The sequence below is a fragment of the Phasianus colchicus genome, chromosome 16 (genome assembly GCF_987193195.1).
Source record: "Phasianus colchicus chromosome 16, bPhaCol1.hap1.1, whole genome shotgun sequence".
Classification (NCBI taxonomy): Eukaryota; Metazoa; Chordata; class Aves; order Galliformes; family Phasianidae; genus Phasianus; species Phasianus colchicus.
Genome location: NC_143451.1, coordinates 10,233,876 through 10,259,772, shown reverse-complemented (window position 1 = coordinate 10,259,772; position 25,897 = coordinate 10,233,876). Strand labels below are relative to the sequence as shown.

At 53.2% G+C, this 25,897-nt stretch overlaps 1 protein-coding gene across 1 annotated transcript in view; it reads left to right on the top strand.

The window, feature by feature from the left end:
• Positions 1-25,880, top strand: part of NHERF2 (NHERF family PDZ scaffold protein 2) — a 28,126-nt gene extending 2,246 nt beyond the window's left edge. The window contains exons 2-7 of the mRNA XM_031607003.2: positions 2,516-2,773; positions 18,079-18,255; positions 19,690-19,843; positions 21,728-21,771; positions 22,089-22,151; positions 23,605-25,880. Of these exons, the coding sequence (XP_031462863.1) occupies positions 2,516-2,773; positions 18,079-18,255; positions 19,690-19,843; positions 21,728-21,771; positions 22,089-22,151; positions 23,605-23,763 (855 nt within the window). The 3' untranslated portion in view covers positions 23,764-25,880. The remainder of the gene's footprint in view (positions 1-2,515; positions 2,774-18,078; positions 18,256-19,689; positions 19,844-21,727; positions 21,772-22,088; positions 22,152-23,604) is intronic.
• Positions 25,881-25,897: the final 17 nt, after the last annotated feature.

The following is a 25,897-nucleotide window of genomic DNA, read 5'->3' as shown; positions in this document are numbered from 1 at the left end:
TGCACCAGCAAAGCAAGCCCAGAGGTGACCAAGCTGTGCTGGTGACACAGGAAAGCCTCAAGGTCCACTCTGGTGACACCAAAGCTGTGTGCATAGAGGCACTGCATCCAGAGCGGAAGGGAAAAACTGAGTCCCTGCCAGCACCCTCTCTGGGGCTGCAAGGTTCTGCTCTGGGCCAGTGCTGGCTCCCAGGGTGGGAGCGGGTTTGGGTGGAGCCGTGGAGGATGTGGGGCAGGGAGCTGTGCAGAGCAGATCCAGAGGTGCCGGATGCAGAGTGGAGACTGAGCTGTCCTCAGAGCTGCGGGTCTGGGTGCTGGCCATGGCTCGGAGGCGGGTAGGAGATGGGGTGCTTTGCTGGGTGTTTGCTTTGCTCTCAACCCTGCTACTCCATCTCTAAGGATGTAGGTCCTGTAGGAGCTGGAGGCTGCTTGGCCTGTTGTGCCATGGACAGTGCTTCATGGCACCTGTGTTGGGTTGGGATGCTTCTGCTGTCCTGTTCTGCTTTGCTGTCCCAATGCTGCAGCTGTTTGGAAGGACTTAGGGGCTTGTTGGGGGTCTTGTGATATGAGCTCCCAGGTGCTCACAGTGCAGTTTGTACGATGCTTGAGTTCCAGTGGCAGTTTGGGGGTTTCCCAAAAAGGAGAACACTTTGCTTTGTGCAGCTGCTTTGAGGAACATGCCCTGGCAACTGTGGTTTCCCCAGTGTGTGGTGCTTGGCAGGGACCAGCCCAGCTCCTGTGCCGGTGGAAGATCTGCTGTGCTATGTTGGATCTGTGTGACTTTTCTCCCTGCCAGTAGTGAGAACTACTGTGCTGCAATGGTGCCTGCAGGACCCAAACTCTAGGGCCTGAGAAAGAGGGAGGGATGTGCAGGACTCTACCATTGTTTTTCCTGCATGCTTCCCCACCTTGCTGCCGATCTGCACCCCCTACCCCTGCACATCAGCTGTTTGCTCCCAGTCCCTTTCTGGAGATGTGCCCTGTCGTAGGTGCTGGTGTCAGCAGCATCACCTGGTGTTGCACAGAAGTGGATCTGGAATCAGATGGGTTTTCTGGGGCTCGGTGGAGCAGCAACCTGCAGGCAGGTTATGGCTGGGAGCCCTCCTGGTGTGGGGCGACGGGTGTTGGTGCTCACTGGGTTGGTTTGCTCAGCACATGCAGCCATGTCTGCAGTCTATAAATTTCATCTTGGTTGTTTTTTTTTCATTTGCAGATACTGGCTGTGTTGACCTTGAATGGAGCTTGCAGGGGAGTAAATAAATGCTGGCTAATTGCACATTAGGCTCATTTGTCACTTCTAACCTTGGCGGTTGCAGTATCTGGCTGGCCTGACCTAGATAGGGCAGGAGCTGTAAGGAACCCTGCTCTGCTTCAGGGCTTCCCCAGCACAAGCAGGCTGTCACAGGGCCGTGAGTGGTGGCAATGTCCCCCTGCAGCTGGAGAGGGTGGCAGAGCTGTGATACCATCCTCCTCTTCGTAATGAAGGCCTATGCAGGCAGCAGGTGATGCCCAGTAGGATACCATCCTGAGGCTGCAGGCAGGGGCTTCTGGAGTCTTTTTCTGCCCTTTTCCCTCATATGTCCTTGATATTCCCCATTCCTACCCCATCCTGCTGTGCTGTGGTCATGTGCCTGCTTGACTGCCCTAGAGCTGAGCGCAGTTCTCCACTTTCCCACGTGTGAGCTGCCCTGTGCTCCCCTTCCTCCCTGCTGGGCTGACACCACCAGCTCCTTTCAGACGATCTGTAGTCACAAAAAAAAAAGTGAAAAAGTGAGGCTGTATGAGGACAATGGTCCCATTCAGCTGTGCCTGAAGCTGGAGACCAGCAGGGACGGGCTCATCTCCTGGTGCTGGTTTCCCTTATCTCTGCTGTCCCATCACACGGAGGGATGAATGCACAGATCAGATTGTTGCTTTCATAAATCTGTTCGGGGGATGAGGGGGAGGGAGGAAGGAATTCAGGATGCTGATGTTGAGAGTGCAGCAAAGGCAGTTGAAACACTGCATTTGTGCTATGGTTCTTGGTGCAATCTAGTTTTCTACCTTGTGTCTGGTTCTCTGCCCTGCCCCTGGGTATGGGAGCAGAAAGAAGCCCCAGGTAAGGGGGGAGTTACAGGAGTTACAGGTTTGCAGTGGAACTGTGCTGTCCCTGTGAAGGATGAAGCCAGGCAGCAGGATTCAGAATGCATGTTGTGTGATGGAACAGCACACTTGCAGGTGGAGCAGAGGGGATGATGTCCAGCAGTGTGTGTGCAGCTGTGCTGGGCAGATCCATCATTTAGGTTGGGCTGGAAGGAATTGTCACTGTCACCCATGGCTGCAGGCTGTGCCATCATGAAGGATCCCAAATCTCTGCCTTCCTCCCCTGTTGCCTATAGAAACAGCAACGGATGTGCACCCTGCAGTGAAATGGAAGCAGCAGGAGAGCACCAATGGGCTGAGGGTCCTGAGATACAGCTCCCCCTGAGAAGTGGGGAGTCCCTGGGCTTCTGCTCACTTCTCCTTCTCCTTTGCAGGTGGTGCAGCGCATCAAAGCAGTGGAGACAGAGACCCGCCTGCTGGTGGTGGACAAGGAGACAGATGAATACCTGTGCAGCCTGCGCCTGACATGCACAGAGGAGATGGCACACAGTGGGATCCTGCTGGGCTCCAGCATCTCGCCCTCCAAGTCGGTGGGCAGTGACAACGGGGAGGTGTGGAAGCCACAGCTGGAGCTGAGCGCGGGCAGCCTGCAGCGACACTCACACAGCTTCTCCTCACATGGCAGCAGGAAGGTGAGGACAGAGCTGGTGGCATGATGTGTGGCTGGACAGCGGGATGTGTCCCATTGCAAGTGTGCTTCCCATCAGCAAACCTTCTGTATGTGGCTTTGGGGATCTCAGTGTGTCCCAAAGCTGTGGGTGAGCTGCCCCATGGCCTTGTTTGCTCTGCTGGAAGCAGTGTTGGCTGCTCCTGGAGGAGCTACAGAGAGCTGAGGAGAGCAGCCAGCTGTGGGGACAACCAGGCTGCCCTGGCTGATGTTGTTGTCCCTTGTCCCTGTCTGGGAACAGGCAGCTCAGGCTGTGGATGTGGTGAAGCTGAGCTCCTTAACTCAGTCCATTTCTTCTCTATTACTACTAGAATGGAGGGAATAGCTGGGTTGAATGTGTTCTCAGCTTTTTGCTGAAATAGGAAGGAAATAAGCTCTTTTTCAAGTGGTCTGAGTCTGGGCTGTGATTCTGCAGTAAGCGCCTTTCATTGGTAAACTCCTTTTCAGCAAGGAAAGAATTTGAGGTGGAAGATGTCCAGTTTCCGTGGCTGGCTCCCTGCTGGGAGGGTGGTGATGGCACAGCCTTGCACGCACAGATATGCAGCACTCAGCCCCAGCACTGCCCATGCACGGGGTGTGAACATGGCGGTCACCACCATGCAGCTGGCTGTCCCCACCTGAATCACTGAGGGGGTAAACCCTGCAGCCCTCTGGTGCTGCTTACAACCAGGCTATGCAAGGCTTTCCCTGCTCTCAAATCCAGCTTTAGCACTTGTTGCCCTCAGGAGCCCCTGTGGGGTAACAGCTCAACAAGTTCTGCATGGGGATGAGGCATAGAGCAGGCAGTGTTGTTATGAGTGGGGTTCTGCTTCTGACCATTCCCCCCTTGTATTAGACTGCTTGTGTTGGGCAGGGCTGTGCCTGTTCCAGGGCTGTGATGGTCTGGGGGGCCACCCTTCCTGGGGGTGCTTTAGGCTGTGATGTGAAGGTATCCAAAGGGTGACAGTGGATGTCAGTGCTGTGGAACTCATAACCCCCTGGGGTGGTTGGTGGGACAGGAGAAGGGAACTGGGGGGGAGAGGGGCTGCAGTGGGGACGGCCATGCACAGCTTCCCAGGCTGGGGGTTTCCTATCCTGTCTCTGTTCCTTTTGCTGGGTGAAATCCAACAGTTCATGCTGACGGGAAGTTGGGCGCGGGGAACGGGCTGGTCCTTTCCGGCCTTTGGGTTTCGGCTCCTCCAAGGAGAGGGTGGGACAAGGAGAGCTGAGCAGGCGGGGGGGTACAGTGTGGGGGGAGTGCCTGGACCCCCCTGCAGAGGGGCTGTGGGCTTGGTGAGGGTAAGTGCATGGAGCAACCTCTGTGTTTGAGGCTGGTGGTGCCAGAACCTGTGTTGGCATCCAGCAGATGCAGTGCCTGAACAGGACATAGTGACCTGTGGTGGCTTTGCCTTGGGGAGAGCTCAGTGGGACTGTCCCAGGTAGATACCATCCATGGGGGCACCCCAGAAGCCGGGACTCCTGAAGTGTCACTCCCCCTAATGGGGGTCTTTGTGGGGCTGCTGAGCAGCTCTGAGCCTGTTGGGTTCTTGCAGTGGCTCTGCAGTTGTTTTGTTCCTGCAGCAGCTCTTTGAACAGCTGAGTGCTGTGGGATTTCCTGTCCAAGGTCACTGCTGCACTGGGGCCACAGGTGGCTGGAGCTGCAGGACCTGGCTCTGTGCATTGCAGCCGGCTTGCTTCAGGGAGGCAGCACCCTGCATCCTGCAGTGCAGGCTTCAGATGGCCCTGCAGTTGGGCTCCCCTAAATGAGGTCTGTTCAGCACCAGGCATTAGGCAGTTGTTCAATACAGCAAGGAGGGAAATGTGGCACAGGGATGTGATGCAACAGGCAGGGTGGGCACAGCTCTGGCAGCCTCCCCCCATGCTTGTTTTAGAGTAAGAAGTGCCAGCAGCTCTGGGCAGTGAGGTTAAGGTGTGACCTGGTGTGCTGGACGCAGTGCCTCCAGCAAGCACTGTAGTGCTATGAATAATTCAGCACCTATTTAAAATCAGGGAGCAGGGTGGCAGGGCTGGCTGCCAGCAGTGTGCGCCCAGTGGAGCACAGCACCATGTGGACTTAGGGCTGTGGTGCCACAGAGACTGCAAGGCCCCATTCTGCAGTGCTGCCTCCCTTACTGCTGAAGGAGACACACCTGAGTGCCCAAAATCTTCTCTAGAAGAATCCTGCTGTGAATCTGAGGTGCTGTTTTCCCTGCAGGCAAAGCTGGTTACCTTGATGCCTCCTGCAGGGAGGTGAGATGTGACCCATCTCTGCAATGTTGCTGTATGTGCCTGCTGGGAGCTGCTGTTATTGCAAAGGTGCCTTTGGGGCAGCACTGTTAAATGAATGCTTGGGCTGACAAGGCAGCAGGGATGCGTGCTGCAGTGTGTGGGCAGCTGAGGTCCAGGGCTGTGGTGTAGGGCTGCCTGTGGTTGTTGGGATTGGTGCCTCGCTGTTCTCCAGCTGTGTTTGCAGGAAAAACAAGAACAACAGCAAGGCCTTTGGGACATGATTGGAATGGTGCAATTCTCCCATTGCTGTTCTTGTCATGCCGAAGCATGATTTGGGGATGCAAAGGGACTGCCCTGACTCTATCATTTGCATAGCGAGCACATATCTTTAGTAGCTCCTGGCCTCAAGCAGCCTATTGTTCTCACAGTTCTAATGCAGGGGAATTCGTGTCCAGGTGTTAAATAGGAATGCTGGGGCTGTGCTGCATGCTGGACTTGGCTTTATCCCTGCAGATGGGTGATGGGCTCAGTGCTGCAGGCTGAGGTCTGGTCCCGTTGCCACACCACACAGTCTGTGTGCAGTGCAAGCAGTGATGTGGGCAGTTGCTGAGTGGTGTCCTTCAGCTCTTGAGACTAGAAATCCTCAAGAGGAGGAACCTGGCTGTGTTGGGGGAATGGTGCAACCTTAGCTTTGTTCCGCAAGCCGTAAGTAGCTGGAAAATGGGTGATCCCCTTGGACTTGGGGCATTGCAGTGACACTGCCCTGTGCCACCAGCCCACCACGCACCAGGAGCAGCTGGGGCTTTGGGGGTGGCTGTGCTGCTCCCCAGGGAACACTGAGCTCAGGGGTCCTGCAGGTGTGGGCAGTGCTGACTTCAGGGCGGTAAATATTTACCCTTCTGTTTGGGGTCAGGAATAAGAGCTTTGTTTCTATTGCAAACAAAACTCTGCGTTGCAACATCTCGTGCCGCCAGCTTTCTGCTGGAGTGCTGAGAGAGGAGTAACATAGCGCAGATGTTTTTGGAGAACTTTGCCAATTCAGTTGAGGCCCAAAATTTAGGGCTTGTAGAATAACCACAGAGATGTAATAAAGCCTAACATGAGCAGAAGTGTCTGCAGTAATTATGAACTTTGGAGAGAAAGGAGGGGAAAAAAAGCAACAAATTTAAATAAGTGTGTGGCTTAAATTAAGGCACTTCCTACAGCATCCTGTGCTGCTCAGTCCCAGTGGCTGAGAGCAGAGAGGACAGCAGGACCCATCCCTGGTTCCCCTGCCCAGGGCAGGTAAAGGCACAGATGAACCCTCCAACATGGAGCAGGAGAGCTGTGGCTGCATCCCAGTTGTGTTCTCTGCTACTCCTGCAGCATCTTTCTGTGGACACTGCAGTAGTTGCAGCTTTATTTCTGCTTGAGTTTGCTTCAGGCCATGCAGCTGGGCCCCAGCTTGGTGTGGTGCAGGGATGCAGCCTGGCAGCAGGAGCACTCCCTTACAAGCACCAACCTTACCAAACCATTTCTGCTCTGGAGCTGCTGTATCAGCAATGCCCTTGGCAGTTTGGGTTACTGCTCTGCTGTGTGCCGTGGATCTGAGATGAAGTGTGGTATCCTTGCCCTTGCTGGAAAAGGGGAAATGGCTGCAAGGAGCCTGGGGGTAGCACCCTATGATGCTGGAGCTCAGCCCCAGGAGCAGAGACTGGGCTTGCTTTTGGGATTAGCATATTAATCCAGTCCCAGAGGCAGAGCTGGCATGTGGGGAAGCCGGCAGCCCTGTGCTAGCGCTGACCCCACTGCATTATTGATGGAGCTGTGCTCACTGGCATCGTGTGTCGCTCGACATGGAAGCAGCTCCAGCTCACAGTGACATGGGACCTGGGGAAATGTACACAAATAGCCATTTTTCAGACCATTGTCCTCTCTGACCACCCAGGAAGGTGGTGTTTAGTGAAAAGGAGGGGGGTGAAACCTGTGTTTTTGCAGAGTACCTTCCCTGGAGTGTTGGGGACTTCCAGGAGCTGGATGCATTTCTGCAGCTCTCTGTAGTGCAGCGCTGTGCAGGCAGCTGAGGGCCATTTGGGTCTGTGCAGTTTGGGGCTCTGTCCCATTGCCTCACTGGGGACAAGGCCAATCCCATCCTTGTGCTTTTCAATCTTCTCTGCTCTCCCCTTCAGCATCAGCAATCTGTTAACTTCTGACTTTATTTGTTCTGCTGTCAACTTTAGGCTGGCACTGTGGCTTGTGAGATGTGCTGGAGTCTCAGATTATGATGAACCCGCAGAGGAGAAGGGTTCACTGGGCATTGCTACAACAGTGGGAGAAGGGGCTCTGCAGGGCAGCGTGCAGCTCACCAAGGGGGGATTTTCATGTCGGGTGGTGCAGGAAACCCATCCCCGGAGGAGAGCATCCACCCCGCGGCTGAAACTTCCTCCATGGGATATTTTTAGTGAAACACAAAAGCAAGAGGCTGATAGAGACAGGAGGAGCTGCGCCCTGCCGGGTGCCTTTGTTCCTGGGGCTGTATGCTCCCAAAGGGACAGAGGGGTCAGCCCTGGAGACCTGTGAGGGGGCAGCAGTGTGGGTGGGTGAGTGCATCCTGGAGCGGTGACACTTCTGACACCAGGAGATGTGAGCCTGCTGCATCCCATGGGTCCTGCATCCCATGGTCCCTCCCATCTGCATCCCTGGATAATTGAAGGCTTTCCTTCAAAATGTTCTAAAACACCAATATCCAATGGGAGTGGCTCAGAGTGCAGTGTGCTCCAGCATAGTCAGCCCCAGACCCTCTTGCTCACGGGGATGCTCTGAGCAGCTTGGTTTAATAGCAGCCTGCTCCCCACCAGCCACTTGGAGGTTCCATTCAATAGTGCAATTATTAAATGGTTTCCAATACATTGAAATTGTTCTGGCAGGAGCTGGGCCTTCTGCATGCGCCTTGGCAGCAGTGCTGTGTCTGTGCTGTGCCTGCTGTGTCCCTGTGAGCAGTTTGGGGCCAGGGTGGTGGACCCATTCTGGTACAGGGGCTGCAGCTCCTGGGGGTGGCACAAGTTATGGGGCTGGAAATCAGCAAGGCAGACCTTACTAATTTTGCAAGGTGTTTCTTGTGATGACTTTGTTTTCATATGCAAAGCAGTCTGTTTTCATAAGTACTTTGTTTTCTAACGTGCTCAACACTTCAGAGTTCATTGCCTTAAAACCACGTTGCTTTTTTGCTGCATTACTTATTCCTAAGCCCCCCTGAATGAACTGTGGGGGCCATGCAGTCCTATTGTCCCTCCAGCACCATCCCCAGTGCCCAGCAGAGCGTGCCTGGCTCCTGTGCTGGTGCTGCTGTGGGAGATGCTCTGGGCACATCCCTGCTCCGTGTTGGTGCGTGGGACTGAAGATCTGCTGTGACCGAGGGAGGCAGCAGGCATGGAAGAAGGTGTCAGGGTGACATCAGTGCTTGTGGGGAGTGGAAACACATGGAGCAAATGTGCAGCGTATGGCAGCTTTGCAGCACGCATTCCTGGGCTGGAGGGGGCTGCGGCTTCCAGCTGTTGGGCAGGCATGCTGCTTCCAAATGGGGGTTTAAAGAGCTCTCTTTAATCTGCAGGGCAATATCCCTGTGCCAATTGCAGCCATCACAGTGCATGAGTGAGACGCGATGGCTGTGTCATTGCCTCTCAGTGTGTTTTGTTCTGCTCTTTGGTTGGGGAGACCGAGACTGAGAAGTTCAGTGATTTACCCAATGTTACAGGAGAGCTCAGCACATTCAATTCTGGTCCAGTTTTGGCTCTCAGCACTTGGCTCTGTCTCTCGGCATGGAGTTTTTATAGGCGGCTGCCTCTGGAGGCTCCAGGTTGGGAAATAAGAGAGAAAACTAAACTCTTAATCAGCACAGGGCTTCTCCTGGTCCATACGTTTCCATACATAAGGAATTAAAACCTTGATTGTAGACATAATTATTTCTGGCAAGATCCATATTGTGATTTAATTTCACTGCTGCTCTTGCCTGTACCCCCCAATGTTTTGGTTCCACTGCTGCATGCGCTTGAGCCATAGCCAGACTTGGAGCTGGGTTTTTGGCCAAGTCTTTTTTTTCCCACTAAAGTCATGCATGAGTCTGCTATGGGGTGAGCGCAGAGATCTATTAGCAGTGAGTCCTGGAAGCTACACTCAAAGCAGTGTCACCAGTAGGGAAAGGGCTGTTTCCTATGGGCACTGGTGCTGCAGCAGCTTGTGGCTTTGTGCACTCCTCCCCTCTGTTGAAGGGCACTGAGCTGTGCTCCCCAAAGTGCTGGAGTGGCAGATGGAGGGGATGGGGCTGTGGTGAGTTGGTGGGGTTCTGACACAGACCCTTGGTGCTGCCAATCCTGTTAAGTGCAGCCCCTGTCCCCGCGGCGTTATGTCACTAAACCCTCTTAGGGATTTACAGGGCTTAATCCCCTTGAAGAAATGAGCGGCACAAAGGGCAGCGGGTGGGCTAATCCCTGCTCACTACTCTGTAGGTTGACCTCCTGGCCCGGTGTGTTCCATGGGAATGGGACTGTATCACCCCCCCCAAGTGCCTGATGGGGCTCATGGGGCTTCGGCTGCTCCTGCCATGCATGGCATTCAGCCTCAGTGCTCCCCATCCCTGCGGGCTGAGCATCCCTCGTGAGCAATCAGAGAGCATCCCAGGTAAAGCGGTTAATTCTGGCCCTGTGGGTGCTCACAGTTAGCGGGATTTAATTAAGACAAGCCCTAATTTGTATTAAGAAGGATGAATAGTACTTTGCCTAGAAAAGCGCCCTGCTCTTGCCTGGAAGCTGTGTATGAGCACAGGGCTTGCATTGATATAGGGGCTGTTTGTGCCCTGGAAATGGGATGTGTGTACAGCATGCTGGAGAGGCATCCCCAGGGCAGGAGTAAAAGCTGTCCATTGGTTGCTGAGCATCCCAGAACCCCGACCCTTCTCTGCCAGCCCAGGCCATGCCTGGGGGGACTGGTTTTGTTGCTGCTTTGGAGCTCTCATTTCTATTCTGCTCTTCCCATGGAGGCAGCCTGCAGCAGGGGGGATTCAGAAAGGGAAAATGGTGTCAGCCAAGCACTGGGCTGCTGGGAACCGTGTGCTCACCTCCCCATGGTTATCATTGCCTGCAGCCAGGGTCCAGTGCTGGCACCAGTGGTTATCAGAGCTCCTTGTGCCTGTGCTGCATGTGCTCTGCATGTAGGGCTGTGCCACAGCTGCCCTTTATCTGCCCCAGCATGGCTGCCTTGGTGGTGATAAAGGCTCGGCTCCCTGCAGCGTTAAAGGTGATTGCTAAGGTCGTTTCCAACCCCAGCCCTTCTATGATCTTCTGCTGCCATTTGGAGCTGGGTTTAAAATGTGGGTTTGGAGTGGAGTGGTGCAGCTGTATGGGAAGTAGTTTTGTTCCACATCGTGTCAGTTCTCAGTTCAGTCTTGTGTCCCAGTGCTAGTGACAGCTTGCATCCCTTCACATCACTGCAGAAGAGGCTGGGTTACAGACATGGAGGAGAGGCTCTATCAGAGCTTAGGATGTATGTGGTGTGGGCAGGTTTGATGCAAAAGCCATGAGCTGTGGGGTTTGGGGAGGAGGGGAGGATAGTTGGTGGGACATGCTGAGAGCTAGGGGCCTCATTCCATGGAAGCTGCACCCCCGGATATTTTATTGCATGGCTTTTAAAACCGAAAGGCCTTCAGTTGAGCTAACCCCCGGCATGGGTGCTGCAGTACTGCCTTTGCTTCCATTCTAAGGAATGCAGAGGATGTAGGGAGCCCTCCCCCCGCCCCGTTTCCTCCAGCGATCCGTGCCGCCTGGCCAAGACAAATATTAGTGGTAAACTATTGAACTTCCCCGGTGCTCCCGGAGCTCACAGAGCAGTGCCTGTTCCCCTGCTCTGTGCATGGAGCTGGGCAATGGAGCTGTGGGGTGGGCACCAGGCATGGGGTGTGCTGAAACAGCATCCATGGCCCTGCCTTTGGCTTTATCCTAGGGTTGAGAGAGGGGTGTGAGCCCTGGGCTGTGCCCTATACCATGTTTTGCAGGCACTGGGGTTTAGCAGTGAGTGGCCTTGCAGTATCCATTGCACGGTGAGAGCCCCTGCAGCATCACATGGGAGCTCTGCCATTCCTGGGAGGGTTTTGCTGAGCAGTTGTGGTCACTGCAGGGCATGCTCTCACTGTGGGGCTGGGGGCATCACAGTGACACCCAGTGCTCCCCCCATGCAGTGGGAGCACAAAGCTGATAAGACTGGATTCCTGCTAACGAGAGGGATTATTAAAGGCAGTTAATGGGGTCAGCATTAATGAATGATGCAATGATTGCTCAAGACTTGGCCTTGGTGAGAAGCTGGGGAGTTCAAAGGGCAGCTGATGCTGTGAGGTCGGTGCTTTTACGGGGGTGGCTCTGGCAAGAGCTGTTGTCCCAGCTCCTCTGTCAGCAATCTCAGCCCACGTGTGGGATGTGCTGGAGCTCTGCCCTGTGAGGTGGCAGGTCTGTGCTCCATCGCCTGTGCTTGGAGAGGTGCTGTGGGTGTGAAGACGTGGTGGCAGTGGGGCTTTGGGACAGAGTGGGGTTTATGGTGGGTGTGGGTAGGATGTGGGAAAGACATTTTCCCCCTTCCCTCAGCCTGGCACAGTGCAGCCACTGCTCCTTGCCTTCCACCTACCCACAGACACAGCTCCATTGGCTCTGCTGTATTGCTGGAATGTCGATCCCATGTTTTATATGAATACATTCCCAGCCCATAAGGACTTGCATTACTGCCCTGTTATCCTATAGCAATTCCCCTCTGCAGCAGGGAGCTCACGGGCTTCCCGACTGTGCGTTTCCTTGGCAGATTGCACTGGAAAAGTTTCTCTCTCTGAAAGCAAACACATGCACGTGGCATTTTCTGTTCCTCTGTCCTGCCCCCTCCGTTTTTCTTCCACCACTGGGGCCAGCTGCTCCCTGCCAAGCACGCGCTGCTGCACCCGCCCCATCGGGTGGGAATGCATGTGCTGGGGGAGAGGGGTTCCCTCAGTGTCCGAATCTGCTCCAACACCAGCCAAGGGGGAGGGAAAAAGGTTGCATCTTGCAGTGTCTTGCTGGGAAATTCCCCAGCTAGCAGGGATTCCTGAGAAATGACATGGAGATTGCAGTGCTTGGCACTTGTATCAGCAGGGCTGGGCTGAGCTCATGGCGCATGGTGAGGATGGTGGTGCTCGGCATAGGGCAGCTGCATTGCTCTGGGGTCCCTATCTGGCATGTCCCTACTGGGGACAGGCAGCCATCACCAGGGGATGCTGGCTGTGGCACCCTGTTGCATGCCCTGTGCTGTGTGGGGATTTGTCTTGCTGCAGAGCAGCGCTGGGGGTGTGGATAGAAGTGAATCCAGGCTTAACCCCGCTGCTTAGGGCATCAGCACTCAGTGAGGCCACGGTCTTGTTTCTTTGGCAGCAAGTTACTGGGAGGTGACACGTGGGTGGATGACAGGCTGCCAGCAGGATGCTCTCCCCATCATTCTCCCTGGTGTGAGATGCCCATGGGGTGCCTGAGTCCGGCAGCACTGTCACAGCAGGGCTGGGGCTCCATCACTGCCCCTGCCCTTTGCATCCTGCCTACGTTCCCTTCTGCTTGATGTTTTCTGAGGGGACCATGTATCCCAGGAGGGGCTGTGGCCAGGGCTTAGCTCTGTGTTATAGCATGGTGTAGCTCAGGGGAGACCTGGGTGCTGCAGAGCATGGCTTGGGGAGGGTGATGCACAGCGTGGTGCTGATCTTAGTGAGGTGCCTACTGCTCTCGAGGAAGCGCAGCATTTTGGCACTGCCTCTGCTGTCGAGAGCTGGCAGGGTTGGGGCTGGCAGGCGCAGGGAGCGTTATCTTACAGCAACATGCAGCCCCGAGCAGCTGAGGCTTAGGGGCTTTGCACTGAACCAGAGTGCTTGTGCTGCACGTGGGTGTCCTCCTGCCTGCAGCGCTCAGTTCATGGCTCATCCCATCCTTGCAGGGCTGTGCCCGAGGCCAGAGCAGGACCAGGTGAGGGACAAACCTGCTCGGGGGCTTTGTGGCTGTGTGCTGAGCTTGCTGTCAGTCCCCATATGCGATTGGATGGGGACAGTGCTGTCACCACCCCGACCTCAGCGCTTTCTCTACTGCAGCAGTTCTGATAGGAGCTGAGACCTCACTCACCAAAAATATCCAAATTCCGCTATCAGCTGCAGCTTGGCTGTAGGTCCTGCTGAGTACCCGGGTTGGATGCTTTCCACTGCTAATTGGAATCACTTTGCTGTCTGTGAGCCTGCCTGCGATGCTCGTTTGCTCCCTTTGTGCTGTGCATTGGGCAGCATCCAGCCGGCGCCGTGCCTCGTTTGTGTGCTCAGCACCTGGAGCAGCACTGTCAGAACAGAGTTCCTTGAGCACCTGCCTGCTGCAGGGCTGCATGCAGGAGAAGTGCTGTTAAAGAAAATAGTGCAAATCTGTATAATGACTTTTGCCCTTAAAAAAAAAAAAAAAAGTAAGAATTTTTTTTTTTTGGTGCTTCTATCGCTCCAACCCAGCTGGTGCAATTGAGATAATTGAAGCAATTTGAATAATGGAAGCAATTGTGATACTTTGCAGGAGCCTGGAGCTCACATTTGGTGCTGGCAGTGGTGTTGTGCTGCGCTTTGGGGCAGCGGTGACAAAGCTGTGGGGCCAGCAGAGATGGAGACGCTGCATCCTGGGGTCACAATGCTTGTCTCATCCCCTTTGAGATGCATGGTGTCAGAGGTGTCCAGGCTATGTCGTGCCAGCTGGCTGATTTGGGACATTTTTAGGTCCCTGCCTATTTGCCCTCAGTGCTGTTTTGGGCTGAGGGGCTGCAATTTTGTGGTGCCATTAACACTGCTGTACCCATTGGGCATTGTTCCTTCAGCATTTTGTGCCTTCCAGTTGATGCTTGTCCTCTGGGGAATGCACAGAACTTTCTCTTGGCTGCAGCATTGTGCTGGTGTGGGGAGGAGGCTTTAAGGAAAGGAGTTGTAGAGCAGCTGTCAGTCAGCTGCTGGGTCTGGGTTGCAGAACAAAGTGAGATTTTCACTCCTGGCTGTGGCTGTCTGAGCCAGGACACCTTGGGTGATGAGCAGGGTGGTAATTAGGGCTATGGCTGTATAAAAATGGCAGCAGCGTGATTACTGTGTGGAAGCTGAGCTGTTCCTGCCTTGGGGTTATTCCTGGCCTGGGAGAGAGCAGCAGTCTCCTGACTGAAAAACCTTTCAGTTAGAGCCAATAAAGTGAACTCTGTAGCTGTGGCACCTCTGGGTGCTGGAAATGCCACTTTCCTGCCCAAAGCCTTTCCAAGCAGCCCACACATCCCAGCTCCTCCCCGGCACCACGAGGGGGGAACATCTGCTCTGCTTCCATGGGACTGACATCCAACTGGCCCTCCCCCCTTCCCCATTGTTATTTATAGCTTTCCACCAACATCTGGAGCTGTGTTTGGCTCTGGCTGCCTCCAGGGCTGTGGGATGAAGCTGGGTGAAATGTGTGGCTGCAGGCAGCCTCCAGCACTCTGGGTTTACATCTGGGGCTGTCAAGGGGTTTGGGGAGCCCTGCAGCATCCTTTCCCTGTGCTTCCCAAAGCTGAGCAGCAAACCCCTGCTGATAGCAGGGACAGAGAATGAGCGGACCTGGGGATGCTGTGTCCAGGGACCCTGTGCTGTTGTTCCATGTGCTGCAGCCCTGATCCCTTCCTGCTTTGGGTTCTCCCATTCATGGCATCTCCTGATGCTGGTGCTGCTGCCCGGGGTGAGAGCAAAGCAGGCAAGCAAAGGGGCCATTTTCTGCCCAAAACTGTGTGCAAAAGGAGAGGAAACGCCACGGGAGCTGGCTTGAAAGAAAGTATGTGAGCAATGCAAATTAGGCAGGAGTGATCCTGCCCGTATTTTCTCCAACTCCACTGATGCGGAGGTGGAAAAGCTGGATGTGTTGCAGGGTGATCTGCACTTGGAGGGTATCCAGCTCTTATAGCAGTACTTGGGGATTGGTGTGGTTGCACCAGATAAACAGCAGTGACCCCAAGCTGGGGTAGACATAGGGCTGAGAGTTCGTGCTAGGGCACCCTGGTACTGAGAAGCTCCATAATTTTGTCCTTTTTCCATGAGAGTGATGTGCGTGTGCTCCATCCTCATTCTCCTGTCCAGGACAGCTCTGCATCCACACTGGATCCAGTGCTGTCTTTCTGGAATAACCCCTATAGCATGGCTTTGTAAGGGATTTTAGCCTTTAGTGTTCACCCACAAAGCATGGGTGGCTGGAGAGTGATGCTAGACCAGTGCTCAATTCTGAGCGTCCCAGCAGGGTGAGCCTCATTGCATGAAGACATGAAGGGTTCTGGGAGTTCCATGGGGCAGATGGGTTTTGTTGCAGGGTGGGATGCTGCTCCCACAGCCCCGGTCCAAACTTGGGGATGGCAGTGCCAGAAACCTCAGGTGCTGCAATAAAATAATGAGAACTGGCAACACCCAAAGAGATTATTACTATTTTTTTTTTAAATTTTCCCCTTTTAAGTGTTTCATTGTTACTTAATGTCTTGTTTGTGCCTTTTTAATGGAGCCGGCTTGCACGGCTTCCTTCTGGTATGGCGGTGGTGTGCCTGGAGCTGTGGCACTACAGCTTTGTGTTGGTGCAGCTCTTATCTGCACGGACACATCCGCACCAGTGGGTGTGTGCATGGAGCAGCAATGTAGGGCAAATGTGACATTCATGGCTTTTTAATCCCGTGTATGAGATCAGTGGGTGCCGTAGCATCTGGATGCCCCCAAAGATTGCTGATTGCATGCAAGGAGAGAAATACAAAGTCGTTTTTTATTGGTTTTGCAGTGTGTGAGTGCAGCCATGGGGAGGAGCGGAGCGTCTGCAGGACTTTGGGATCTGGAAGAGTGTGGTTGGGGTGTCCCAAAGGCAGAACACCCCTGGGAGCTCAGGAAACATCTTCCTAACAGGGAAATGTTGGTATAAGTAGTGAAGAGAATGAATAGCAGAGCTGGCAGGAGGAACAGAGTGCATCGGTGCAGAGAGCTTCATCGTGTGCTTGAGGCTGAGCAGAGGGAACTTGGGTTTGCTCAGTCCCATGGGTTTGTTGGAGCCCCATGGGTTCCAGCAGCTGCAGACAGCCGCAGCTGGGAGCTTTGGGAGCAGTGACAGCACTTGGACAGGTCTTCCTGGGGAGCCTGGAGCTGATGCTGGGGCTGCTATAGGTAAGATTTTGAATCATCTCAGTGGTGGATCTTGGCTTCAGAACATGGTGGTTGGAGCAGAGCGTGCCCATGCAGGGCACAGTGCTGGGTATCCCATAAAGTTGCTGCAGAAGTCCTCTTCCAAGCAGCTTCTGTGCAGTTTATTTTAGGGATGACGCTGGTGGAGCCCAGTGGCACTGTGCTTGTTTGGTGCTTTGGGACTGCTGCTGGAGCCATGACTCCTTTAAAACGGGAGTAAAATGGCTCATAAAGGTAATTTCTAAGCCCCGCTAGGTGATTCTGGACGTGTTCCTTTCTGCAGCCTCTGTTCCCAGCGCTTGGAGCCCTGCGCATCCCTTGAGGTCACACCGAACCCGCTCCAGCATTGAATCATTTCCTGTTTTCCTCGGCTGCTGCAGAGCTGGAAGTGTTTGCAGATGGGTTGAACCCACAGTGTGGGGGCATGGGAACGCAGGGCTGAGCCTGCAGTGAGCCCCGAGCACTGTGCACCGTGTGCTGTATGGGGGCTTTTCCTCTGGGGAAAATGTGCGTGGAGGGGTCACTGCTGAGTGGGTGTACAAGGATGAAGGAAGCCCCGGGTGTTTCTTAGGTAGAAGTGCCCAAAGGAGGTCCCCACCCACCTTTACCAGTTGCCTTTAGCTGGGGGATAGGGATGTCTTTTCCAGTGCTTTTTTTTTTTTTTTTTTTTTTTGGCCAAGTTGGGAACAGTGGGGAAAATTTCACATTTTTATTGTTATTTTAAATGAAAGGTTGTAAGAGATCGTCCTACTGATAGATGGATATCTGAGGTCTGATAGCAGGTGGGAGCAGTGTTGCTTTCCATGCGGATTTAAAATGGGAATGTTTTCCTTAAACCACAGACCAAAAAAAAAAAAAAAAAAACAACAACAACAGAAAAAAAAACCCAAAGGCACTTCTATTTCTGAGCAGCTCCTGCCCAGGACGTGGCTGTGCCACTGTGCCTGGTGCACGAGAACAGCAGAGGGATAAAACCTGCTGTGTGCTGCTCCCTATTAGCCCCAAGGAGCCATAAAGCATTTTGCACGTGATAGAGGTGAAGCACCCAAGTCCTCATGTGCTCCACTAATATTTGCAGTGACCTCAACCTGGATGTGCTGTGGGCACCTGGGGCAGCACCGTGTGCAGGGATGGTGCTTCCTCTCTGCAAAAACCCAACTGCTCTGCAAAGACTTCTGCAGGGCTTTCCCACTCTGCCCAGCTCAGTGTTTCCATAGGTTTACTGCTAAGTGGCTGCAGAGGAGCTGTGCTGCGTGGCTCCAGGTGGGCACACAGATGATCCCTCTCTGCACTGAGTGTGCTCAGTACTCCCAGTTATTGGTGGTCATTTTTGAGCTGGTTGCAGGACAGGGCTGCCCATCCCCTGGTGCCCATCCCCATGGTGGCTAAGGATGCAGCTCCAGATCTGGGCATTACCCAGCTTGCTCAGAGCATCCCTGCAGGAAGGGGCCAGTAGCAAGGTGAGGACAAAACCTTGAGTCATGCTGGAGTCACTGGGAGCCAGGCACAGTGCTGCCATCAATCAGTGCTGGGGGTTAAGGTGGTGGTGGGGTGGCAGCCCCTGGGTGGGGTGGGTGGGTCTGGGCTGCTGTTGGCTGAGGAAATGCATTTTTTGTTGTTGTTGTTTCAATTTCTCTGGAATGGTTTTGGACAATCAGTTTTCTAAAATAAACTCAATGAGAGGAAATCCATTTGTTAACCTGTCCCTGTTGAGCTGGAAGGAGGGGATGGTGTGCAGATATGTTGCTTCCTTCTCAACTTAATTCTGATTCGGAACAAAACCAAGCCTATAAATCCAACACAATATCTTATCCTCCCTCCCCCATCCTCTTTCTTTTTTAAATCAGGATTTAAACGGACAGAAAGAGCTGTGTCCACGCCTCTGCCACCTGAAGAAAGGCCCCAGTGGTTATGGCTTCAACCTGCACAGTGAGAAGTCCCGCCCAGGGCAGTTCATCCGCTCGGTTGACCCCGACTCACCAGCATCCAGAGCAGGCCTGCGGCCCCAGGACCGCCTGGTGGAGGTAACTCCATGTGCAGCACAGTGCTTTGAGGACCTTTGGTTGGGTTTTTGGGTCCTACCAACATGGGTCCTCCTGGACATGGAGTGCAGAAGACATGTGATGCTCATCTGGGAAGCGTGATGCTGAATCCAGTCCCATGCCCTTTTCCATCAAATCCATCATGCTGCTGGGCAGGGCAGGAGCTTGGAGCGAGGGAAAGCACTTGGCAGAGAGATCTTAAAGCATAGGATTGTGAAAGATGGGGGGGAAAAACTGTTCTTGGAAGCGATTTCATGTCCGCTTAGTGCTGAACAACAGAATTTTTGATGTTGCACAGAATCACCCTCCCCTCGCCTTGTTTGCCTCTTGGTGTTTTTACTGAAGAATGAGTTCCCCCATTCAAAGCAGTACGGACAGATGGACAGACAGCACTTGTTCCCAGCTGGGCGCCACACCGTGCCCCCAGCCTGGCTCTGTCCCAGCACCGTGGCGATTTAATGCTGGGGCTGGGACACCCATGGCTGTGGTTCATAGCAGTGAGGGGTTTTGTTATTTATTTATCATCCCTTGGTCGAGTGCCCAGCACACACAAAGCAGCAAGGGGTGAGCTGGAGAGCTAGGAAACCTGATCCTCCCGCTCAGGCTCTTTGGGGCTCTGATAAATAATTGATGCTCCCAGCCCTGTTGTACCGGTGTTGGGGTGGGAGAGCAGGGGCAGCCCCCTTTGGGGTCCCCTATGGGTCAGTGTAGACAGGATGAACCCTGGGGCAGGACTGGGGTGATGGTGGGGTGCTTTGGAGTGAAAGTAGAGTGATGGTGGGGTGACCTTGGGATGCCATTGGGGCGACAGTGGTATGACTATGGGGTGCTGGTGGGGATGGAGCATGGCTACAAGCCAGGCTGGCTCCTTGAGACTCTGTCTCCTGCAGTCTAAGTGCTGGCACTGCAGGGGCTGCGCCAGCCCCAGGCAATGGGTGTGTTCATTTCTGAGCACAAACAATGCCTAGAAATCACAATTGTTCCCTTTCTGCCTGGGAGGAGAAATCCCTTCCGCTGGTGGCTCCCAGGTCGCGTGCGGTGAAGGGAAAATGAGTCAGTGCATCAGGGACAGACAAGCACCATGCTCTGCCTGGCCACTGGGACACGGGATATCCTCCCTTGTTGGAGGGGGACACCCAGATGAGCTCAGGCAGGATGAGGTTTTGGGAGCAAATTGAAGGTGAATACTGGACTTGAAGTCTTTATAGGGGAACCAGTACGGTCCTCAGCACTTGTGTAGGTGGGAGAGACTGGGGGCCCAGTGGAGTTCAGGAGATAGAACCATAGAATCCTTTGAGTTGGAATGAATCTTTAAAGATCTGGCCAACTCCCTGCAGTGAACAGATGGAGCATGTGCAGAGGTTTTTGGGGATGTCAGAGATGTCTCTGCTGCCGCCTGACACTCCTGATTTGCAGGTGAATGGGATAAACGTGGAGGGGCTGCGGCACTCAGAAGTGGTGTCCCATATCAAGGCCAGAGAGAGCGAAGCCAGGTTGTTGGTGGTGGACCCTGAGACAGATGAGTACTTCAAGAAGCTGGGGGTGACCCCCACCGAGGAGCATACCAAAGGTGAGAGCCCGGTTCTGCCCCCGTGACTCACCAGGACACGGGTGGGATTTCAGGAGTGACAGAGTCATGTTTCCCTTGTCTCATCCCTGAGTGGTTTCCTGAGCACCACCCAGCTATTTATAAACAGTGAGAATACTCCCAGCCACGAAACAACTCATTATTTTTACTCCGTGAATAATTAACATAGGGACTGGCTGCCAGAAGGTGGCTGTGGGGTGGCGATGCTGTGGGATGTGGCGATGGGTGCAGCAGCACTCGGTGCAAGTGGTCCAGCTGTGGGGATGCTGTGCTGGTGGCACATCCCAAGGCTGCTTGGAGTCTGAGAGCAGAACACTGTTGTGGGGCTGCAGGGCGTGATGACCCTTGGCAAAGAAGCCTGAGGGTGCAGAGAGAAGTGCGGAGAAGCCCCCGTGTGCACATTCAGAGAAGGGTTTCACGCAGCAGCGATCACACAGATATCCGCTGCAGGGAATGTTTCCCTTGCTGCTGGAACCTGGCAGGGAAAGCAGTCTGTCCACTCTACACCCTGTCACCATCCAACCCAAGCTCGGTCAGGTGCTCCGTGGGAAGATTGGTCCAGAGAAATAGAGTCAAAGCGTTCTGAGGGGTGAGAGTGGTGTCAGATGCTCCGAGTGGGCTCGAGAAGGAGCGGTGTGAGCCCTGTCTGCTGGCATGAGCACAAAGGAGCCCTTGTTCTCAGCAGCAGGGACACAGCCAGGGCCATGTGGGTGGGTGCACGAGTGCCGGGCGCTGGCTCCCTGCTCCCTGCACCGGGAGGATGGGGGTGTAGTGAGAGGGGAATCAGCCTCTTCTCCCAGGTAACAGCGATAGAGTGAGAGGTGATGGCCTTGTGTTATGCTAGGGAAGGTTCAGGCTGGATATTGGGAAACATTTCTTCTCTGAAAGAGTGCTCAGACAGTGGCACTGCTGCCCAGGGAGTGGTGGGGTCACCATCCCTGGAGGTGATAAGAATTGTGGAGATGTGGCACTGAGGGATGTGGTCAGTAGGCATGGTGGGATGAGGTGGGGGTGGGCTTAGTTATCTTGGAGATCTTTTCCAACCTTACTGATGCTATGATGCACAATGGCTGCGGAGCTGTAAGTTAGAAGCCCTAGGATGCTGTAGTTGCAAGCTGGCACCAAGTGCTGCTCTTGCTTCACTGGGTGCTGTTGCACAATGAGTGCACACAGTGGTGTTCTCTGCTTGGCTGCTGTAGGCTGGGACTGCTCGGGGTCCTGCTGGGGCAACAGAGAAGCACAGAATGGGGTTTGTGCCCCCAGGAAGTCTTTGTGCTAAGTATAATTCAGTCACTAACCCTGTCACAATTAGCACATCTGTAGCACTGTGTCTCATCTGTCCCAGGCTGCCTTGAGCAGTGACTTGGTTGTGGGAACTAGCAGCTCATCTGCATTGAATTTGCCATTGTATGAAGCATTATTAACACAAATTATTGGAAGTGGGCAATAATATGCCAAGGTCCATGAAAGGCAGCAGGGTTGCTTGCCACATGCTGTTGCAACACCAACAAGATGCTGATTTCAGCAAAGAATGTTGGGCTGGTCTGTAAGATTTCCGATTAAACAATTCCCAGGAAAAATGATTTCACTGTCAAAAACGGGAGTGCACTTGGAGTACAGCTTAGGAAGTGGCTTAGTCCCCCTCCTGGAAGGGGCTTTCTTATGATGAAAACAGGCTGCAATCGAATGAGGTTGGGATTGCAGAAGAATATGGTTCTGGGGGGCACATGTTGGGTCTGGCTGCAGCTCCAGGGCAGGGGGCACGCAGGGCTTCTGGGGCCATGTTGGGACAGCAGCCCCTGTGATGGAGCCCTGCCTGGCAGTCCCCATGAGTACACTCACTGTGTTTCCTCTGCCTGTCTGCAGGTGTGGTGCCTCAGCCCATGACGAATGGATCTGCACAGATGCAGGTGAGTCCCCACCTGCTCCCGGGTTGCCTCAGAGCAGAGGGAACCTCCAAGCACTGCCGAGGCTCATTGAGCTCAATTAACTGCTGCTGGCTAATTAGAATTGCATCCTGCTGTAGCTTTAATTTTAGGCTTGCACAAGGCTGGGCTCAGCCCTGTTTGTGCCTTTTCCCCAGGAATGGCACCCTGCATGTGCCGTCATCCCTGCAGGCATGGAGTGCTGCACTGGGGGCTGGCTGTGAGGTTTGTCCCCATGTGGTTGCTGGCTTTTATTGTTTCTGTCCCCACACAACCTGAGCTAATGTTTCCATTTCCCACAGCTGAATGGAGGATCCACATCTTCATCTCACAGTGACCTTCAAAGTCCTGGAAAGGAATCCGAGGTAAAAACCCCAAACATGCTGCCTTCTTTTCACATACATATGTACATGTTTATGCCATGGTATCATGTAAAAACACATTTACATGCAATTTCAGTTTCAAATTGTAGGCTTAGGAACACCCAGTAAGAGGAACTTAGGAACTGCATCCACCCAGCAATCAATGCAGGGAATTCTGTCATGCCCTGCCCTGTAAATCCATGTGAGGTGCAGCTGTGAACCACTGCATTCCTTCCCTTTCACAAGGGGATGGAGGTGTGCAGTGCCACGTGGCTGTGCTGCCAGCAGTGCTCTGCAGCAGGGGATGCACCCCCTGAGCACCCAGAGCCAGCCGGGCAGGGGGCTGTGAGCAGCAGCTGCGTTCAGGGCTGAGCCAGGCACTTGCAGGCTGGCAGCTCCCTTTTGCTCTGAGCATTAAATAATGCATGGCCCAATTGCACAGTGCATGTGAAACGGTTTGCATCTGCAAGCCAGAGCAAAGCTGGAAAGGTCCTCTTGCAGGAAGCACTGTGTGTGTACGCATTAGGGCAGCAATGCTAGAGAGCAGGACAGGCTTTAAGATGTTGAAAGTGAAGGTCTTTGTTTTCTGTGTTACCTGCTGTGTTTACGTGAGCATGGTGCATGCAAAGCACTGCACTGGGGCACTTCTGCAGGCATAAAGACCAGGAGTTGTACCGTCTGTCAAAACCATGGCACAGACATGGTGCTGGTGCAGGAGCTTTACATTGCAGCTGCTCTGGAGCTCACCCACTGAAAGCAGCTCTGGTGCAGCACCCAGCAGGGTCAGTCCTTCTTTACCCTGTAGACCCCAAGGAAAGGTGAAGGCTGGGATAACCCAGTGCTGTGTGTTTAGCACAAAGCATTTAGGCTTGTGTATTAATTGTACCCCAGGGTACAATGTGTTTGTGAAATTTAACCTATTACAGGAATGAGAGAGGCAATGGGGGCTTTTGGCTTGAGGACACACTGCAGCAGTGGCAGTGACTTTAGATAGTCACTGATTTTCTTTCCATAAAGCATTCTATCAGGCAGATGGAAAGCTGCACCCTTTTGTACAGTGCCCAAAGGAGAATGCACTGGGTGCTGCCAGATGGGCAGGCAGGAGCCACTGGCTGCAGTGTGTGATGAACTCTGTGGCCCTGCAGCTCCTGTGCTGGTTAAATCACAGACAGCACGAGGCAGGGGCTTTGACCTAGCACTGTGTGTGACGTAGAATACAGGATGATTGGGTTGGAAAGGACTTTGAAGATCATCCAGTTCCAATCCCCTGCTACAGGCAGAGTAATTACCACACTGATTTCCCAGCCTTGATCAGACGTAAGAGCCAGTGTTCCTCATCTTTTGACATTAACAGAGCCTTGGGTGCACAAGGCTTGGATGCTGCTTGGTGATTCCAACAGCCAGAGTAACAATTCCAATAAGGTCATTCACTGATTCCATCTGTCCCTCCCTGCAGGATGGAGACTCAGAGAAGAGGGACCCGTTTGAGGAGAGTGGGCTGAGTCTGAGCCCCACGGCAGCTGAAGCCAAGGAGAAGGTGAGGGCCAAGAGGGTGAAGAAGAGGGCTCCGCAGATGGACTGGAACAAGAAGAAGGAGATCTTCAGCAATTTCTGAGCCCTGCTGGAAGCAGTGCTCATTGCCCTGCCCGGACGTTTGGAGGTGCCCGCAGCTCTCCTGCAGTGTCCACGTGAGATGCTTTGTGCTATGCTCTTCACTGGTTGCTTTTATGAAGCGTATTTTAAAGTCTTTTTTTTTTTTAAATTGTTATTATTATTATTGTTATTATTATTATTGTTACTCACCAGCGATTCTCATAAGACAAATGTGACCAAAGCTCCTTTCCTTGCTCGCATTCAGCCTGGTTGGCTTCCCGCTGTCCCCATTCCTGCTGAAAAAGGACTGGAAGAGTTTCACTCTTGTTTCTTACCTGCGTTATTTAGGCTTTTGTTACTGTTTTTTATTTGGGGTGTTCTGGGTCTGCAGGTGTCCCAGGCTGAGCCCCATGGGATGCTCTGTGCTCCTGTGCAGATGGGGGCACCTCACCGTGGTGGAGGACTGACATGCCCCTCGTGATAGGAAAACAGACAGGCTGTGAATCACTTGCTAGCTTTGCTATGGGAATGAAAGTATTCTCATTGCTGTTGTTTTGAATGAAACATCATCTGTTTCCAGTTAATGTAGGGACCTCCCTCCCCAGAAGCGACTCCTGTCCTGGCCCTGGCAACCCTTTTTCCACTTCTCAGTGCTGCAGAGGGGGATGCGCAGACAGCACAAACCCAGCACCAGATGCCACCAACCTCACAATCTGCACAGTGTGAGAGATGCTGCAGGGCTGAGTGTGTCACTGCGGAGCCCTTGGGGTGGGCACACTGAGCCTCGCCCCACTCCCCCTCTGTTCCTTGGCCACAGGGTCAGCTATGGAGTAAACTCTGGTTAGGAGAGGTTTGATGTCGGGGCACTTGCTTTGGTTTTGTGTCCTCCTTTTAATACTAGGAATGTTTTCAAATCCTCCAAATGTAAAGCATGACAGCTGATGTTGTTTTAAGCTCTTTATTGCTTGCCGTTGGCTGTGAAGGAAGAAAATGGAATGCAGCGCACCACAGAGAGTCCGGCTGTGGGGTCTGCTTCCCCCAGCAGCCCTGAGCTCCACTGTGTGCTGGCCATGCAGCAGTGGGGAGGGACTGGGCATCTGGTAAAGCCATGTTCCCCAGCTGAATGCAAATGGACAGCGATAACTTGGGTGTTGATGACTCTTCTAAACAAAAGACTTGGCTGTGACTTTGCTCTGTTACTCCTCAGAGCTGCTGTATTACAAGGTAGAGGTCTTTGGATTAGTCAGTGCACTACAGATATTGCCATGGCTCTGTGTTTCCTAAACACTGAACTAAAAGGTGCCTTATACCACGTGCTGCTCTCCTGGCTGCAGCATAGGGCCAGCACTTGGCTGCTGGCTGGAGGGAGCACGGAACCCTCAGGGGTGGAGGAAAGGATTTTTCTTTTATGGAAGTGCAAACTGTTGATGGGCTGAATAGGTTGGAAAAAAAAAAAAATGGAGAGGGTCTGGTGCAGGTGTTGGATTACTGAGGACAAGACTGACAGCAGGATGATGGCTCAGGATAGGGGAGATTTCTTCCCCTCCGGGATGCTGCCATTAGCTACAGGCCTCTTCCCTACCCCCCTTCAAAGACTATTAGCTCCTCTCATTTTAGTCCCTGAAATATTTGCTTCTACAAGAACTAAGAAAGTACTGACGGAGCCCCACATTTTCATGGTATGCACATCGTTCCCAGTGCCTGCATAGCCAAACCCCACAGTACTCTGCTCTGTGCAGGGCAGAGTGCTCCCCACTGCACCAAGAACTTAATCTATGATGCACGTTAAGAGCAAAAACTCATTTGTAAATACCACGTTTCTCATACAAGACTGGACCACTGTAGTTAAAGGGGGAGGAAAAAGAAAGAACGTGTAGTTCTGAAAGCAGATCAAAAGAAATCAGGTGTGCAAATGCATACTGATAAGATTTTAAAATCTTAATCTCTGCTTAGTCCATGGAAACTGCTCCTGGTTAAAGCACTTATCATATTTCTGACATCTTGTAGCTCAGTAGTAATTATTCAGTTCCTGTACATTTAACTTGGAAAAAAAAATCAATAAAGTATAAGGCTGTTAGCTGTATTGTAAAAACATAATATACACTGTAATGTCAGTAATAAACTTTGTTTTCCCATGTACCACTTATTTGCTCATT